Source organism: Anser cygnoides, chromosome 2, assembly GCF_040182565.1.
Source record: "Anser cygnoides isolate HZ-2024a breed goose chromosome 2, Taihu_goose_T2T_genome, whole genome shotgun sequence".
Classification (NCBI taxonomy): domain Eukaryota; kingdom Metazoa; phylum Chordata; class Aves; order Anseriformes; family Anatidae; genus Anser; species Anser cygnoides.
Window position 1 is genome coordinate 163,586,455 of NC_089874.1, and position 18,493 is coordinate 163,604,947.

Genomic DNA, 18,493 nt, shown 5'->3' on the forward strand with positions numbered 1-18,493 from the left:
AGCATTTCACGTATACTGAACTGCTTGAGGCAGTGGATGCCAGTGGTGAGAAGCTCTGCAAAGTGGGATGGCAGGCATCCTCACATTATGAGCAAGAAACAAGTTCTAGATCTTTGGTCCTTAGCATCAGTATGTGAGGCTCAGTACTTTTTCAATATATAGGTTTTTTAGTTCCTCAGCGGAAGCCAAAGGTGAATCTGCCAAATGGGTCCAGTATTTGCTGCTACCAGTGTTTCTTGTTTTCACAAACGGTTAGAGCCTGTTGTTGTTTGTCTTGAGTAAAACCACAATATGCTGTTTGGAAATGTTCTTTGAGTAGCACTGACCTAACTGTTGAAGATGAGTGTTTTGTGGTTGGGATGGCTCACTGCTTGGCTGTTGGTAATATTTCAGTTTGAAGCTAATGCTTCTTTCCCTTTTCCCAATAGAAAAAAAAAAGGGTGTTGGGGGCGGGTTGGGCTTGAGGCTTTTTCTTTGGTTATGCAAACAGGCCTGTGATTTTGACCTCACGTTGCATGTACTACCGTTGACAATGTTCTTTGCATGTCGTACTTGGTCACCTCCTCTCGTCCTTTTGGACGTTGTGCTCAGAGGTGTTCAGTTTCCATAATTTGTCCCCATGTTTAGAGTTCATCTCCTTGTAGGGTCTGGCAGAATGCCCTGGCATTGAAGAAGGCCAGCAGGCCACCCTCCTGGGTGTATCGCTAGGAGCTCACCTGGAGACTGGGGAAGTGATTATTCCCTTCTGCCTAGCACTCCACAGAGCACACCTTGATGCCATGTCCGGTTTTCCAGTTCGGAGCCCGCAATCCAAGAACAGCGTGGATGAATTGGTGTGAGGGGAGGGGGGTCGGTAAGGTGTGTGGGGGCTGAAGCACTTGCTGTGACAGGATAAGCCAAAGGGACTTCTTCAGCATGGAGAAGACTGCTTTGAAGGGACTTCGTAGCAGCCTGCCAGTGCGTACAGGGAAGTAGGTTATCGAGGTGATGGAGCCCGGTGGTGCCTGGCAGGAGTAGGAGAGGCATGGGGTATTGTTGGACTAGGAGGTTCTGACTGGTACGGGGAGGCGCAGTGAGGATAATTAAGTGGCAGGTGCAGGGGCCTAGAGAATTTTTTGATCCTCCATCGTTGGAGGTTTTGAAGATTTGACTAGGCAAAGGCCTGAGCAACCTGGTCCGACTTCATAGTTGACCCTTGGAGCAAGAGATTGGACTAGAGAGCTCCCGAGGTTCCTTCCAACCTGAATGATTTCATGATTCTGTGATAAAAGTCTGTGAGGTACAAGATATTAGGGGGATATTACTTCATTGTCCCTTTGGACTGAAAAACCCATGGATCTAGTTTGTCTTGTTTTGTAAGAGATTGAAGTAATCAAATTTTATTTCAGAATCATAGATAAACTCGAGTGACTTTTCAAGTGTTTGCCAGATTTTGTCTTTAGAGGGGCTCCTGAATGAGGATGTCACTGCTGAAAACATGCTGCAGAGCCTGTATTTCATATTTTTCTGTATTTTTTGCAACGTTATAATTTTGAGCAGTGAAGTTATTTATCTTTCATCTTAAAGTGCTTTAGAGGCTCTTTATACTTTTCACTAATTTTCAGCCTGCCAGTACATTAATGAGAGCACCGGCTTATGTATTTCCAGTCTGTTATGTTGCAGTAGCACTGCTCTGGATATTCTAAAAATTTACGCCACCTGAATTGTATTTGCAAGACAATTTTGTAGTTGCTTTCCATCTTAGGCATCCTGTAGTCATTCACTTATTTCAACAATAAAATGTCTTAGTAATATATTCTGATTCACAAAAACCTTTCCTCCCACCCAGTTACCCAGCTACGCTGTTAATATATCAATATATGTATTATACCCTCACATCTTTGTGTCGAGCCCCTTTTTTATGTGTCGTAATCTCCATCGTACTCTGAGCTGGCTGAATTCCTCTGCATCAGAGTCTTGTTTCACTAACCCATGTTGGCTCTGTGTGGTCTTTGGGCTTCTGGTTTGCTAGTAAACTGTGAAAGTTTGTCATTCGTTTTTCTCTTCTATCGAAACTTGTGGTTTCGATATTATATCACTCTAGTTGGAAGGATCTAAATCATGCAGCTTTGGTGGTTTTTCTGTGTGTGTGTGTGTTTTGGTGCTCAGAAAATCTTGAAGTTGTATGTGTTTCAATAGAGACATACAGTATGGTGCTGAATTTGTGATGGTTTTTTGCCGGCTGTATGAAACATGATTAACAGTGATTAGAAAAAGGGATAATTACTGGTCTCCAAAGAGACATTTGCTTGGGCTTTCACTCTTAGTTCCAGTAACAATCTTAAAATTAACTTGTTCTTCCAGTGTCACAAGTGATTCTGTTGTGCGGTCACGTTTTGTAACTCTGGCTGTTGGAGTTACGAGTTGAAGTATCCAGTTTCCAAAATAGTGAATTGAAAATTGCATGCATCATGCTAGATGTAGCGTTTGCGGTCTTCTCAGTTCTTGATTACATCATGTTGTCATGCATTACATCATACTAAATTTACAGTCTTAGTAGAGATAAGAGCAAACTTGACTGCTTGATAGTTTTCCTAAAAGCTTTGCTAGTGTAAATGGGAAGCGCACTTTTGTTTCCTCCTGCAGAAAGACTCACCTCTGAACAGCAGCTGAACAACCAGCGTATGTTTATTTGTTTCAGCAGTGCTCGTCTAGCTACTTACGCATTTTTACTGTAATGACACCTAAGTCTGTACTACGCCAGTTATGGAATCACCGATAAGCTGTCCTGGCAAAACTCTTTGTGCTGTTAGTGAAAACAGCACTGAACAAAGCAGTCTGTAAAGGGAAAATACAGACTTGGTGCGTCTGTGCTTCAGCTGCCAGCATTTCACTGACACAGTCCTGTTGGTAAGGGGTTAACGGTGAGGACTAAGTACCTGTTACCTAACAGAATTAAAAACACGTTCTTTCTAGTCAGACTGGACATGGTGGGTCACTTGAGTCCTGTTTATTTTCTTGCAAATAAAAAGTCTTAATTCTTGCACAAGGACACTAATTCTACGCCTGTCTTTTGTGATTTCCCCTGATGACTTCTAACTAATTTGAATTTTTGTCACATCGATATATATATATATATATATATATTTTAAGTCCAGCTTAACTGACTTTTAAGGAGCGGGATGTGCTACTCTGATGTTTTGGTGTTTGCTGAATGGAAATTTCTGCACATCTCTGATAATGGTCTGTCAGTACTGTGAAGTTTTGAGTTTATTTGGTCACCAAAAAAAAAAGGCTGTGTCAGGAAAAAAAGCACGTTGTTTAATAGGTGTAAAACAATATACAAAACAAGGTATCTTGCAATGTTGTGTTTAGTAGATGACTCCCAGAAGTGAAGTTAATTGAGTGTGAAGAATTGAGATTGTCACAGCAGCCTAATTCTGAGGCTTGGTCTGCACTTAGCCTCAAAAGCATGTCTGTGTGCATGTAGGTTCTGATTATTTTCGGTAACATAGCTATGCTAGTAAAATGCCTGTCAAGCAGTTTGTTTTGTTAGATTGCGATAAACTGCATGGATACAACTGCTGTGCCAAAGAAGCGTGTTTTTTTTTTTTTAAGAAGTGCTTTTTTTTTGATGGCCTAGCTAAGAAAGTGACTTAACTGTAGGCGAAAGAGGAGTCGTTGTTCACAGCTAGCAGTTCCCTCCACAGATGACTATTTTTAAATCCCTACTGTGTCAATAAATACTTCCCATGTATCCTGCAGTGCAACGTATAGCATGATTTTATTTAGTAAATTCTTTTTTTTTAAAGTCTGCACATCTAATTTGAGACTGTTTAAAACCTGTAGCCAGAAGCACTAGAAGTTTGCACTATAGATGTTCCGTTCCCTTTGTTATTTTCTAACTTGCAGACTCTAGCAGGTCAACACAATGTCTTGCCTGGAATTTCCTTACATTCTAAAATTAGGAGAAGGATCTAAGAAACAATAGCAAATCAAGTCTCTAAATGTCCTGCTCTGGCTTGAGGCTTTGCTGTCATTTAGACTTTCACCTACTTCCTTTTTTCTTAAACTGATTTTACGTTAGATAAACTGAATTAAAAAGAGTTTATGCTGCTCAAAGTCAAACCGAATTTACTCTTCTCTTGATAAAGCTTTTCATGCTCCCGATGTCCTAAAGCAGTACAGTATTCAGTATTGGTGCTGTTCAGCCTGAGCATTTCTTGCTCCATGTGGGGGGGGGATGTGGAAGCACGACAGCCTCGGTGTAGCAGCGGCGGTGTTGTGCCATCCCTCACCCTGCACACGCGCCCAGCAGTGCCTCCTGGCTGAGACGCCTCTGTGGGAAACAGCAGGGGTTTGGGTCTGCAGCGCAGAAGCTCTCAAACCAGGTGCATAGAACTCGTTAGCCGGTCTGGTGGGGTGAGCAGCTCTCGTCATTGTCTGTGTATCTTTTCACAGTCACGTTCTGCATCGCCTTTACTTCCTTCCCCGTCCCTTGTCTGGCTTGTGTTACTGTGTTTTGCAGTGTTATGAGTGATAGCTGTGGGTGCCCTCCCACCCCAAACTGAATGAATTTCAATACCCCCTTAGTGTTCTTGGGGCAAGTCTGTTTCAGCAGCCTTTTATACAGACGGATTACTGGAAAGGTAACTGAGAAAGAAGGTTCTGACCTCAAATTCTTGTTTGGTCCTTCTCAGTGAGGCTGTGTAGGCAGCCCTGACTCTCTGAACCTGTTTTCTGAACTGTAAATAAGTTTGAGATTGCATTTTCTCTTGCTTAGTGTAACTACGTTTCTGCGTCTGGTTTAGCACAGACAAGGTGATTACATGGATTAGAAGTGGCTTGTCCTTGTCACTACATAGACATGAGTTTTCACCAAGCTTCTTTTCAATTTTCTTTTTCATCGTGGGTTGAGTTATTACCTTTTAAGGTTTGGTCATCTAAAACTCAAAAGCTGTCAGAGATAACTCATCTCTAGTACTCATCCGTGATGTGGCAGAACCCAAACACATAATCAGAGTCTCGCTTCAGTGTTATTACACGTGTAACAGTCTGCCTTGATCTATTTGTAGGTTATGGGTAAACATCTTGAAACTGTCTCTTTCTGCATCAGGTTAATAATGTTTGTTTGTTATTCCCAGCCATTCTAAAACAATCCAGGAAATACAGCAAACGCCGCAGCCTTGGTTTCCATCCTGTCCTATATCCTATGACCAACAATAGCTAGAAGCAGCTGCAAGATTTGTCAAGTTAATAATTATAGTATGTTATGTTTAGTAAACATACTGAGAGGCTGTTTATGTCTAAAAGAGGATGACGGATGAATGTTCTAATTTACTTCTTATAGGTAATGTAATTCACTTCTGAGAACAAGAGTAGGTGTGAAGACATTGGATGTTATTGGACTAGCACACCTCTAGAGGTCCCTTTGAGTCAACATTTCTATGACTGATGTTTCTAGAAAGGAATTTGCTTTCCTTTTCTAATTCTTGGTTACTTGGGCCCTACAGATAGTTTGCTCACTCGTTTTCTAGTACAAGTGGCACAAATGTTTTCCCTGTTGTTGTAGGAACCTGGGACTGATGTCTTGGGTACTGGACAGCAGGAATGTTTATGACAGCAGGGACAGGACTTCAGTCTGAAAGTCCTGTTATGTTTCTCCTTTGTTGGCTTCTCTGAACCATACTCATAAACATTGTCAGGTCTGCTTGTGAGCTACTTTATTGTGACTTCCTCATGATGGGAGTATGTGAATGCCTGATGTTCTGTGTTTCGTACGGTACCTGTTCATTTTGCATCCTACACAGGAAGGAGAAGGGCAGTAGGATAATAGAGATATTAAATAAATCATTAAGCTAAACTCATTAAATTCAGGTTTTCACCCTTGTCTCTTGTAGACCTTAATTGGGGTTCTCATCTGTGCAGTGACTGCACTTTGGGGCCCTCAGGAGAAGAGAGATTGAGAGGAGATGGCATTTGTCTCCAAGGATGGATGTTCAGTTTTGCCCTGAGGTGAGACGACACATTTTCCACAGAACTGCCGCTGACCCAGTTTTGTTCTCTTCCTGTCTTAGCCTTTCTTTAGGCTTCTGAACCTGCGCAAACTGGGCCTGAGCGACAATGAAATACAGAGACTTCCCCCTGAGGTTGCCAACTTCATGCAGCTGGTGGAACTGGACATCTCCCGTAATGGTAAGGTCAGAGCTCAGTGGGGGAATAGATGCCCCACAGTCTTGCTTCTTTGCATACTGCACTGCCCTGTGCATTTCTGTTCTGAGAGTCAGAACAGTTCGCAGTCCTGCAGAGTGATCTGTCATGGGTCCGGAGCTGTGAAAATTTGTTGTCTTACTGTGTCTCAGGCTGCCACCAGTACCTGGTGTCCCATTTTCCACATGATAGATTCTTCTTAAGCCTCTTTTTCTTTCATGTCTTTTTTTCCAGACATTCCAGAAATTCCTGAAAGCATCAAATTCTGCAAATCCTTGGAGATCGCAGACTTCAGCGGGAATCCCCTCTCCAGGTAGGAAGGTGTATGCAGCCTTTTTGTACAGCTGAGAATGAGAGTTGAAGTTCCTCATCCTCCCTAGCTTTCTCTGGTCTTCATCTTGTAATCGTCTTCCCTTGAAGTTAAGGCCTAGGATCACCCTGCTTTTGCCAAGACCTGCAGCTGTCTGCTCTCCTGACACGTGGAACACTCAGCATAGGGGAAAGTTGGCGTGGCCTCTCTCTTCTGCAGGGCCTTTGGTTTGGACTTACGAGGCTTTATTCATACTGATGACACTGGTGTGAGAGACTTCTGTCCTCTTGGAATAAGTTTGTTACTCTTTCCCTACTCCTTCACCATGCTGCACAAAACAGAACGGATGGAGACTGGTGTTACGGAGGAGTACAGAAAGCCTTGCATGCTATCCTTTGCTCTCTCAGTCCTTTTTGCTCTCTGTCTTCTCGCTTATAATCTAGGGTGGCTGTTCTTTGAACCTGTTTGGTCAGTTTCCCTAGTAAGACAATGCCCAGAGCTATGTCCAGGAACAGGGATCTGCCGTCTCTAGTATTCTCTTTCTAAAGCTCTTAATGCATAATGATCTGGGAATTTAAGTGTGGCTTCTCTGCCTCAACGAGCTATACTTTAAGGCACTGATGTCTTATGTATTGTCTGCAAGGGTCCCTGGAGATGCCAGCCTGATGCCAGATGCCTGGTGCTCTTGTGCTCCTGGGCAAGTGCTGCCGGTCACCCTTTAAATAGATTTAACTCTCTGCTTCCCTCTTGTGGTGCCAGACACTGTCAGAATGGGAGAAACTTTTCAGTCTTTGAGAATCCCCATGCCACAGGAATGAGGAGCATTTCTTACCCTACAAGTTATTTGTTAGTCTTTTTGTGGCCCAGAATTCATCAGGAAAGAAGGATTTCTCTGCTTTGTGGGTCTCTTCCTTGCTTTATTGTACTTTGGAGCTGTTGTGATTATACTACTTGGTCCTGGGGAATTCAGCAGTGTCCTCTGCAGCAGTATCCTTAACTGGGTATTTGGATTTCTTAGTAGCCCTCCCTCCTTCCAGGTTTAAATGATTGCATAATGTAGCTTAGTCTGTGGTTCATGCTTAATACTACAGAGACAAGTGTGCATACTTGGACATGTAGTGACTTTGTTGCAAGGAGTGTTGTGTCTTGGAAATGGGTCAGGAGCTGGGGTCAGAATTGGTTCCTGCCTGTCTCATTTGTGCCTGTTTATACCAATTGGAATAAGACTGGCTTTTGGGGGATTTGAGTGAGTTCAGCACTGGTTTTGCATACAGAATTGATGGCGCTTTATTCTGTCATGTTTTCACAGACTTCCTGAGGGTTTCACACAGTTGCGGAGCCTGGGCCATTTGGCCCTGAATGATGTGTCCCTGCAGAGCCTCCCTAATGACATTGGAAAGTGAGTATGCCCCTGTTCCTCAGAAAGGAGGGGAGGGCCAGGGTAGGAGCACTGTGCTGTTGGGGTTGGCAGTGCTAGCAGGACTTGTTGGGCAAGAGCGTGCTCTCCCAGCTACAGCTTGCTGCTGCACTGAATATGCTATCTGAGCACCTCTAAGCATTATTCATATTGAAAGGCAACCGTTTTAAAAGTTTCTTTCCTGGACTCAGCTGCTTCTACTCTTCCACAGTCAGTGCACAGGCAAGGCGTAAATCCAGGTCTCTCAAATCCTCTATCTTCTCTCCTTTTATGAGTACCCGTTTCCAAACAGGTTTGGTCTGTCCTGTGATGTTGAAGTGACTCATGCTTCTAGCAAATAACCAAGGGAAATCTCGTGGTGCTTTGTCCATGAGGTGCAGTGCCCCTCCCATGGGATTTGGCTTTCTACATGTGAGGGATTTTTATCTTTTTGGGCAGACAGTCCTTTATGTGATATCATGTTATCTTGCCCCAAGTTTGGACACTGTGTTGTAGCCCCCTGATTTTGCAATAAGGTGTCACCATCATTACAAGTAATTTAAGATATATTTCCCCCTTTCTCTCATCTCCATTTGTGTGTACACACTTAAGCATATGCATTTGTGCAGGACATGAGATACTGTCACAAGGGAAGGGATATGAACATCTCCTTGGTATCTCTGAAGCCCTATTGAATGAATTTGGCTTTCTTACTCCCTTTTCTCTTACAGTTTAGCAAACCTGGTGACTTTGGAACTACGTGAGAACCTGCTAAAGACTCTACCAACGTGAGTATCTGGTGGCTTCAGGAGTCTCCTGCCTGATAGTTCAGACTCATGGGCTTGCTTTTTCTATAGTACAAGATTTAGCACTTTGATTGGGAGGGCTCAAACCTTTGAATAAGTTAGCTGCATCATGCTGGTTTTCTGTAGATTGCGTTGAGGAGGGAGAGAGATAGTACAGGTCTCAAGAGCAGGGAAAAATATTTAGAGTTTATCCTCAGCTTCTGTGTCAGAAATGATTTGGAATAGACAGGGTTCCACACAAAAGCTGCTGGAAATTGTGGGAACCTTTTTTCCTTGAGAGGTGGAACAAATGACGATTGTTTTGGAAAAAGAGAAATACGTACTGATGTGGGTGTTGGAAGAACTCTGTATACAGTGAAGTTAGTAACTTGAATATGTCTACAGTATATTTTGCTTCTTATGTCTATTTTCTTTCTGATTGTCCTGGTTGAGCAGTTTGTGGGAATGGGTGGGATAACTGGCTTTTCTGCAACGGGTAAAAAATAAGCTGGCAAAGGAATAAGCCATCAAGGTAGAAAAGGTAAGTCATATTAAATGTTTCAGAGAGTTAGGAATAGAGCTAACTTTCTGGCAGAAGATCTGTTTGGTGCAGCTGATGCTATCAAGTAAATAGAATGTGGAGAATTAATAAGGCTGTACATCAATCTTTGATCTGGAGCCCATAAGAATTGTCTGCTGAGTTTTCTCTGAGGTTTCATTAGCACTGTCAGCTTGTTTTCTGCCTGCTTATCCATCCAGTTGATGGTTACAACCCCAGTCTTCCTTGAATATACGTTGGAAGGGATTCCACCTGACTTTTTTGAATAGCAGTAAGTTTTGGGGCTACACAAACTCCCTAGTGACTGCGTGAAGTAAGCAACTATTGTCACCCTTCCTTAGTGTCCTCTTATTCATGGCAAGCATTCAGTCTGGCTACCTATGTTTTCCTCCATGCTCCCCTGCTTTATTTAAATAAGTGGGCAAAAGAGGCTTCTAATGATGTGGTGTTCAAGCAGGGCTTTGATAATAAGCAGTATCAGTAAGCAGTTCAGGCTTTAGTTTTGTTTCTTCTGTGATAGCTGTGCCTCCCTCACTGCAGGACGTTGCTGTGACTCATGCACGTCCTCTTACAGATGGTTATTTTCCTCTGAGCTTTGCAAGTACAGGGTTTATCTGGTTGTAGAATTAATGTGTCAGTTTTGACCCTTTAGACAAGACATTTCCAAAAGGGAGCTGACAGTCTGCACTGGTCACCTCCCAGCCTTCATACCTGGTGACTACACAGTGATAGACACATAGTTCAAACTAACGCTGTCATCTTGTCTCTGATGCCAAAGTTGCTGGATCTTTTGTGCACAGAAGTTGAGAGCATTGAAGCACTGTCACAGAAAGGTGATGTTAAGAGGACAGCTGAGGTGGCCCCACATGGAACATAGCCACAAGGGAGAAAGCAAGAGCTGAAGCTCCTCACGTCAGGCTGAGAACAGACAAGACAGAGAAGTTTGGGCCCTGGTATTGGGACCTGCTGCTGTCTGTTTCGTGTGTTCTGTGTTCACACAGGCAGATGCCACCACTATGATAAGCTACATAAGCAAAGAGGAGCAATAGCTACATCCAGAGCTGGCTTTTAAACTGCAGTGAAGAATGAGTGGCTTTTCACCATCTAGGAATCAGCGAGTAAATGGATTTTGAGAATTCAGTCTTTGAACAGACTCATGGTTTCTGGGGAGATCTCTCATGCCCAGTGTTCCCTTGTTTCCCTGAGTGAAGCCTCTGTACTGCCTAGAATGATGCTTGTAGCATGTTCTGAGTCTGGGGATTTTTCTCTGAGAGTTAAGTCCATACTTAATATTCATCATGCAGTGCAATTCCAGCTTCTTTTCATTTTTCCCAATTGACAGGATGATTTCCAAAAATAGAAAGTGCCTTAAAAGACCAAGGCAATTTTTGTCAGGTCTATCAGTCAAACATGAGATCTGTTCTTAGTGTGGTTACAAACTGTGCCCAATAATGGCTCTAAACAAGTCCAAGTGATCTTGCCAAAGAGTAGAATGACTTATAAAAATGGATGGTGTTTTCATTTTGCAAGTTTACCGAGTGCAGTAGATAGACAGACTTAGGTACTCTGCATTTGTGACAGTGTCCCTCCAGTTTTTGCTGTAGTCTTTCAGTGTCTTAAAAGATCCAGCTTGCAGTGACCTTGACTTGTTAAAACTTAAATTCAGTGGTTGGCTTTCTGTCAACTGACTTCTGAAAGAGTTCGTCTTGTACAGCTGGTTATCACTCCTCATCTCTTCCACGTAGGTGGGACACAGCTTGCCAGTCAGTTGGGAAGCGTGGCTCACATTGATGTATTCTCATGGAATGGTATAGAGAGATCTGTACTTAAAGCATGTTGTAAGACCTCATATATCAAGGTGAATTCCATGGCTCACTTTTCCCTGTTTTGGGAATTCAAACTGAAGATGCTAAGGGAGTCATGGCTGCTCCACCCTTCAGAGAAGTCAAAGAACAAATGTACAGTCATAATGAGATACTGCTGTACAATAGAATCCTTCTGACAATACTGTTGATAAACCTTTGAGTGAATATAATATCTCAAAATCTACCACTTTAAAAGGTGAGTACTTCTTCTTCCTGTGTAGTCCCAATATTTTTATAGCCTGCTCCAGGCGACACAGATCTATTTTGTTTTTTCTTTTTGTGTTTTTCTTTTCTCACAGGTTTCCAGCCTCCAACTTCCTGAGTTTGGGTGGTGTTGAGATGCATAGCTGTATTTACAAACAAATGCAGTGATTTCTTTATGAGAACATTTCCCTGTAAAGAACAAAATAAGCACTGAAGACCATCCATTCTGGGGACATAGGCAGGCTTTAAATGGGAATTCTGCCTTAGCGTAAAGCAAGAGGCAGCAACCCCTGTTCAGGAGAGTGGGTGTTGAAGTTGGTGGGGTAGGACTGAAAGCTGAAAACTTGTGGACACCTGAACCAACTCAGAAGAACTGAATCCTGGTGTTGTGGTGTTGACTTTTCACCAGAGGTTCATAATGTGTTTGGATAGTGGGGTACATCCTTGGGACCACCAGTGTTGACAGGCTTTGTAGCACAATTCCTGTGTAGGTTTCTTGCAGTATCTTGCCTAGTGAGCTTCTTGTCTGTACATCTTAACCTTTTCTGAGACATCATGCCAGTGTTGTCTTTCCTTTTGTCTTAAACAGCTTGTCCATCCCATTTGGGGAGATTGGGGCTCTTAAATTTGTCATTCCTGCCTCTCCCTGCAGCTGTTCTCCCCTTGCCTCCCAAATACGTATTGTCCTCTGCTGATTCCTGTTATTTATAACTCTGTGCTCAGGTCCCCATCCTTGCAACAAAAATTGGCATCAATGTTAAGGTGTGGCTTGTCATCTATCATGTTTTTGCTCAAAGAGTATTTTTTATAGTGGGAGGGGGAGAGGGCAAATTGGTATCAGAGTAGAAACTGACCACTTTGGGACTGATGGTGCTAATGAACCCAATTCCCTGGTGCACATGGTCTGGCCTGGGGAAGTGTACCAGCTCTCCTAAACTGCTTGGCGCAGAGGGAGTGTGAAAAGGGGCAGGATTGCCCCACCAGTTTTAGGAATTAGTCAAAATTATGTTATTTGTGAGATGTGTGTCCCTGATGCTAACCCTCCTTTCTTTCTTTCCTTCTTTTTTTCTTTTTCTTTCACTTTTTCTATTTTCCCCTTTCTATTCCCTGTATCTTGCAGTTCACTCTCATTCCTTGTCAAGTTAGAACAGTTGGATCTTGGTGGCAATGACCTGGAAGTACTGGTAGGTGAGGGATGGTGGGGAGGGAATACGGGTGGTTGGTAGGGGTAGCACCTGTACCTTTGTGGAAGTGTTTTTTTTGTCTGAAATGCAAAGAAATAGACCCTCGGGTTGTTTGGGAAGATTCTGATCTGCCCAAGATGGCCTAGTCATTGTTCCCAGTATAATGTTTTCTTTGTGTGTTGGCCCTGTCTCACTTTCTACTATCCTCATACACATCTTGCTCTGCTTTTTCCAAGCCCTTCTGGTCTGAGACGTTCTTTGTTGCTATCTAGCTGCCTAAGGATCTTTCCTTTCCAATGAGATTCTGTCTGGTACTTTCTTTCTCTGCTGTGTTACACTGCCACCAGCTGTTGTTTTTCATTTCTGCTGGGCTGACTTTCTGCCTTTCCCTTCGTAATTTAATTTCTCCTCTAGGAAGTACAGGAGCATTCCATGTTGTTCCTGACAGTTATGTCAGCCCAGCATGTGGTGTGTACCCTCTGGATCGGGGTGCCTCCGTGGAGGGCTCTAAGCCTAAGCATGCTGAGAGCCAGCACATAATATTGAATTACAGCTCGTCTTGACATTGGGGGAAATCCAGTGATATTCTTTAACTTTGCAGTTGTGGATCAAGTTGTTCCTGAATCCTGTTCTTAATGTTCTGAAACGCTTTTTGGCAGAAAGCCAACTAAAATGGGAGGCAAACGAGATTTTGCAGCTTCCTGTGCACAAAGCTGCAGCCTGCTTGTGAGAACAGTTGGCTGACACTTGAATTGCACTTGAGTGGTGCTTTAACTCCTAAACCAAACGCTCATCAGTGTGTGTTGTGTTTATAGGTAACAAAAGGAGCAATGCTATGAACACGTCTACCATTGCTGATAGCGCTGCTATGTCATGTTGGGATTGCCAGTGTTAACCGCAAGCTTTTATACATGTCTGGGAGGAGGGGGAGAAAGACACATTTCTGCTGTGGGGCCAGCATTTCCAAAACCCTGTTTGGTTCTTGTCTTGCTTGCTACTGGACAGTGCTTGCTGTTGTCTTCCATGTTTCCTGTTGGGAGCTTCTGCAGCCAGTATGCTAGCCCAGACACTTCCAAACATATTTGCTGCAGTATTGTGGCACACCAACGCGTTAGTTTCATAAACCATTTGATGAATGGTTTTAGGAGGTGTGAAAGCAGTAACAGTATCTAGTTTTGCAAAGTTTTAGTATGATTTGGAATATCCTAGAGCAGTTTCTCCCCTGGAAAGGACTGACACTGCTACTGTCCTGCTCTGTTACAGCCAGATACTCTGGGAGCGCTACCAAACTTGCGCGAGCTTTGGTTAGACCGGAACCAACTCTCAGCCCTGCCTCCAGTGAGTACTTGTTCAGTCCATTGCTTCACTGCTTTGCTCCCTCCCTGTACTGCTCCCTTGAACCACAGTGTCTCCTTTCTGATCCTAGGAGCTGGGTAATCTCCGCCGGTTGGTCTGTCTGGATGTGTCAGAGAACAAACTAGAGCAGTTGCCCAGTGAGGTCAGCGGGCTAGTAGCACTGACAGACTTGCTTCTGTCACAGAACCTGTTGGAATGCATTCCGGATGGGATTGGTGAGTATTGTGGGATGGGGAGCAGAGCAGGACTTGAACTGCCCCAGAAGTGCTCCTGTGGGGGAGGCTTCAGGCAAGACAGTATGTAACAGAGTATTAAGGCTTGATGGACGTAGTTTCTGTAGGTGAGTGCAGAAGCAGCAGATGATGCTGGTGAGCAGAACTCTACAGGACACGTTCAGGTTCTTGATCTGCATCATGCATAGATGAAACCTGTGAACAGGCATGGTTGGGAAGAAGGATAGTGCCTATATTGTTAGGTTAGGTAATCCCTGATGGGAGGCATTTCAGGCAGGCAAACATGGGACAGCATCATTATCTCTGTGGCTTAGTTCACACCTAGCTTGTTGCCCTGGCCAGGTCAGCTGAAGCAGCTCTCCATCCTCAAGGTGGACCAGAATCGGCTGACAGAGGTGACAGAGTCAATTGGGGACTGTGAAAATCTGTCGGAACTCATCTTGACAGAGAACGTGTTGACAGTAAGTACACCAGCAGTCAATCCTCCTGTCCTGTGCTGTTCAGTAGCTACATGCCAGGGATCTTATCCTATCTTCTCACCTCTGAGGCAGGTTCTTTAGTGTGTTACAGCTGCTGTCCTCTTAGCTTCTTTTCAGCACAGAGGTTCACCTAGCCCAGAGACTCTTGAAGACACTGGTGGAAGCTGCTTTCTTGGTATTTTTTCTCAGAAAAATTATCTAGGATAACCAGGATGGATCAGTGCCGAAATTCATCTAGTCTCATGGGAGAAGGTCTACAAGAAAAGCTATATTTGGCAAGGGGCCGTGGTGTAGTGTAGTTTAAAATCTCCCTTATCCAAACTGCTCACAATTTATTCGTTAATACACCAATATTGGAAATGGACAGGTGAACAGGAGAAACGTCTTGACCAGTGGTGTTGTGTGTGTGCTGTGCTGAGATAAATAGTTGACATGTAACAGCCTGTGAACCTGAGGGAAAATCTATCCTGAGGTTGTGGAAACTATACTGAAATCTCATCTCTGTTTGGACAGAAGGCAGCTTTTTTTTTTCCATCCAATAGAGGATTTTATGCCCATTCTGCTGTCTTATCTTTAGCAGCTACTGAATCATGTCCTTCCTAGGCCTTACCAAAGTCCCTTGGGAAGCTGACCAAGCTGACGAACCTGAATGTGGATCGGAACCGACTAACATCCCTTCCAGCTGAGATTGGAGGCTGTGCCAATCTGAATGTGCTGTCCTTGCGAGACAATCGCCTGTCCCTCCTGCCAGCAGAGCTTGCCAACACCACCGAGCTTCACGTCCTTGATGTGGCTGGGAACAGGTTAGCAGCAAGAGGGGTAAACAGTCCTGTAGGTGTATTCCTAAGGAAGCTGCTGGGAAGAAGCACTATGGGCTGGGCCATGGTGCGTTTTGGGAGACTCTGGATCTGTGCTGATCATGGGATCAGCAGTTTAGAGAGGTTGCTTAAACCTCTGGAAAGAGGCTGTGTCTCTCAAGCTTTTTGCCTGCAAAGCATAGGGTAGAATTGATACAGATGCACGGGGACGTTTTTCTATGTGTGAAACAAAGACCCAGGGAAATCCCTGGTCCACTGTATTAATGCCTCCAAATTTTGTAGCTGTATGTCATCAATCCTCAGGTAATTGGTGTCTGAGCCTTATGCTTTTCCCAGTTCAGTAGAAGAATACCACCTCCTCCTCCTGCTCTCATTGACACCCCCAACTCAACATGCACAGTCTTCATCATAACATGTAAGCTTTAGGGTGGCTTTTGGCTCTATCTGTTTCTCGTGCCAAGAGTGTTCTGCTTTCAGCCCCTGGCAGTGGTCTGAAGTGGGTGCTGGGCTCACTGTCAGTTCTGTGCAAATACAAACATAATTTTATTTGCTTGTTTCCGTGTATCTGAGAGTGACACTGGGCACACCTGGCTCTTTTCTTCAGGTTTTCTCTCCAGCCAGTGACAGCTCAATTTCTCCATTGTTTTGCCAATGTGGCTATGGTTTTACTAGTGTTTTCTACGCTGTTTAGGTGTCTCAATGGGACTGTCAGCATCTACAGAGTACAATTCAGTCTGACCAGTGGACCTGTACAAAGCACAGCTTGAGCTGTGCTTTGAACCACTGAGAAATCAACTGTTTGTAGCCTACTACAGGTCTGCAGTTCATGCAGGGATGGAGACATTTTCTTTCCTGGTTTGCATGTGATTCAGTGGGTGTTTCCATACTCTGACTGTGGGAAGATGAAATTTCTAGCAGGTGCCATGTCACATACAGCAGTGTGATTTATGGCTTTGCTATTTACAAAATAGAGTCTGCAGGTAGACTAGTTCAAAAACTTCCATTTAAGACAAACAAACAAGAAAAAATAACCACAGTGTGCAAACACTTGTGATCTGGTCTGAAAGCTTCTGCAGATTTTAGCTGCAGTTCTGTTAGCTGAGGCTGGTATTTTTGTAGCCGTTGGAAGCTGACCAGAGCTTCTGTTTGGAACATCATCTGTACAGTAGTGCATTAAAGCAGCATCTTTTTGGTTTTCAAAACCCTCTCCAGAGTTCACCATTTTCCACACGCGAAATGATTGGAGTTGTCACCTGCTAAAAACTAATTCAGGTTCCTTGTGGTTTGCGGAGACCAGTCCCTGGCTGCGTCAGAGCCGTATGCAGCTTGAGCCAGCTGCTTCTGTGTGTACAGAAGTGAGGGATTACCTTAGTGGCTAGACTCTGTCCTTCTCTAATGCAGATGAGGCAGTCTGGAGCTGAGTGGAATTGCCGCCATTACTAAATAAGTTTAACCAACAGTTCTTCTTTTCTCTTGCAGACTACAAAACTTGCCGTTTGCTTTGACGAATCTTAACCTGAAAGCCCTGTGGCTGGCAGAAAATCAGTCCCAGCCCATGCTGAAATTCCAAACAGAGGATGATGAAAAGACAGGAGAAAAAGTTCTCACTTGTTACCTGCTTCCCCAGCAGCCTTCTCCTAGCCTAGGTAAGAGACTACATTATGAATGCTGTCTGCAGTACTGTGTACTGCAGAGAGTGATGTAGGGAAGAGAACGTGAACCTCCTCTGCTTGGCTGGACTGTTCTTGGTTACTGTGGTAGCTGTAGTGTACCTAAGCTTCTGACTGGCTGCTGTTGATTTCCAAGGCAGATTGCTAAAACTGCCAAATTGCTTCTCTACCATGTGGTGAAAAAGCTGCAGCCTAGTCTTCAAATCTTCTGCTTATATTTACTGACTGAGGAGTTCATAGTCTGTAAGGTTTGCTTCCTGTCGTGTTGATGTTTTTGTGTTAGTACTTCTGATTTGTGCCTTAATCCTACCTTTTTTGTTAGTTCTTGGGTAAGATATGCTAGAGCTGAAACCTTCAGTACCTTTTGTAGAGGCTGCCGTGGATCTGGTAGGAGACATACAAGAGGTGACAACATCTGGAGGCTAGATCTGATGTCTTCAAAGCCTCTGCAGCTTGATGCCGTGAGCAGATGAGACAAAAGTGCCCTAATGAGTTGAGAACTGTCTTTCATCTAAGACCACATCCCTGAACATTCAGAAAGTAGCTCCCAGTCTGTTATTTTTCTTCCCAGAGAATCTTTTGCAGAACAGTGTGGATGAGAGCTGGACAGACACCAATTTAAACAGAGTCAGTGTGATTCAGTTTCTGGATGAACCCAAAGTGGATGATGAAGAGGAGTCTGGAGCTGAGAGACGGGTAAGGAGTTTTCTGGTGGCTTGCTATCTTCCTACGGAAGCATGGGCACAATCTAGTTTTTTCCTAGGACAAGGAGCAATTATGGTGTTCCCATCTCACAGCTCCTATGATATTGCTGTAGGTTTGTACTAAATTTTTGCAGTAATGAGGGCATTAGGTGTCCTGAGAAGACAAAAAGGTATAAAAGAGATTTATTTCCTTGAGAGCATTTATGCAGACTTACAGTTTGGTGGTTGTCCCATGGGAACTGAGTTATGATTGCTAAACTGCCCGCGGATCAGTCAGGTAGTCTAGAGATCCTAATGGTCACAGCAGTGTCAGGACTGGACACTAGTTGGACACTTAGTTGGTGCCCTCCACAGGGAAAGGCTGTACACCCAAACTTGTGCTAGGCAATCTTCTAGCCTGGAGCCAGAAGTAAGCCTGTGCTGTGGACAGTAGTGCTACTAAGGTAGCTAAACATTATAATTGTAGACAGGCAGCCTCAAAAAATATGGCAGATCATTTTACTTTAATTGCAGATGCAAAGGGGAGGATAGAAGTTTCACTTTTCAGCAGGTATTCTATTGGTTTAAATCTCCTGCTGAACTTCTTCCTTTTTATCTTGTGGAGAGACATTCTCTAGAGATCTGAATCCTTCTAATGAAATGTAAAAAATGTATCTGTCCTTCCAGCATGGAGATAATTTTCCTACTGGTGTTTGGAGGTTTACTGGTTAGGTTTGGGTGTTTTTATTTTTTTCTTCTTTC

At 43.8% G+C, this 18,493-nt stretch overlaps 1 protein-coding gene across 50 annotated transcripts in view; it reads left to right on the forward strand.

Annotated features, from left to right (window-relative positions):
* The window catches only part of SCRIB (scribble planar cell polarity protein), a 121,192-nt gene that overhangs the window by 17,137 nt on the left and 85,562 nt on the right, over positions 1–18,493 (forward strand). For all 50 annotated transcript variants that reach the window (XM_066990950.1, XM_066990952.1, XM_066990944.1 and 47 more), the window contains exons 2-12: positions 6,057–6,174; positions 6,424–6,502; positions 7,809–7,898; positions 8,627–8,683; positions 12,429–12,492; positions 13,756–13,830; positions 13,919–14,063; positions 14,424–14,542; positions 15,164–15,363; positions 16,858–17,024; positions 17,620–17,744. In XM_066990950.1, coding sequence (XP_066847051.1) covers positions 6,057–6,174; positions 6,424–6,502; positions 7,809–7,898; positions 8,627–8,683; positions 12,429–12,492; positions 13,756–13,830; positions 13,919–14,063; positions 14,424–14,542; positions 15,164–15,363; positions 16,858–17,024; positions 17,620–17,744 — 1,239 coding nt within the window. The remainder of the gene's footprint in view (positions 1–6,056; positions 6,175–6,423; positions 6,503–7,808; positions 7,899–8,626; positions 8,684–12,428; positions 12,493–13,755; positions 13,831–13,918; positions 14,064–14,423; positions 14,543–15,163; positions 15,364–16,857; positions 17,025–17,619; positions 17,745–18,493) is intronic.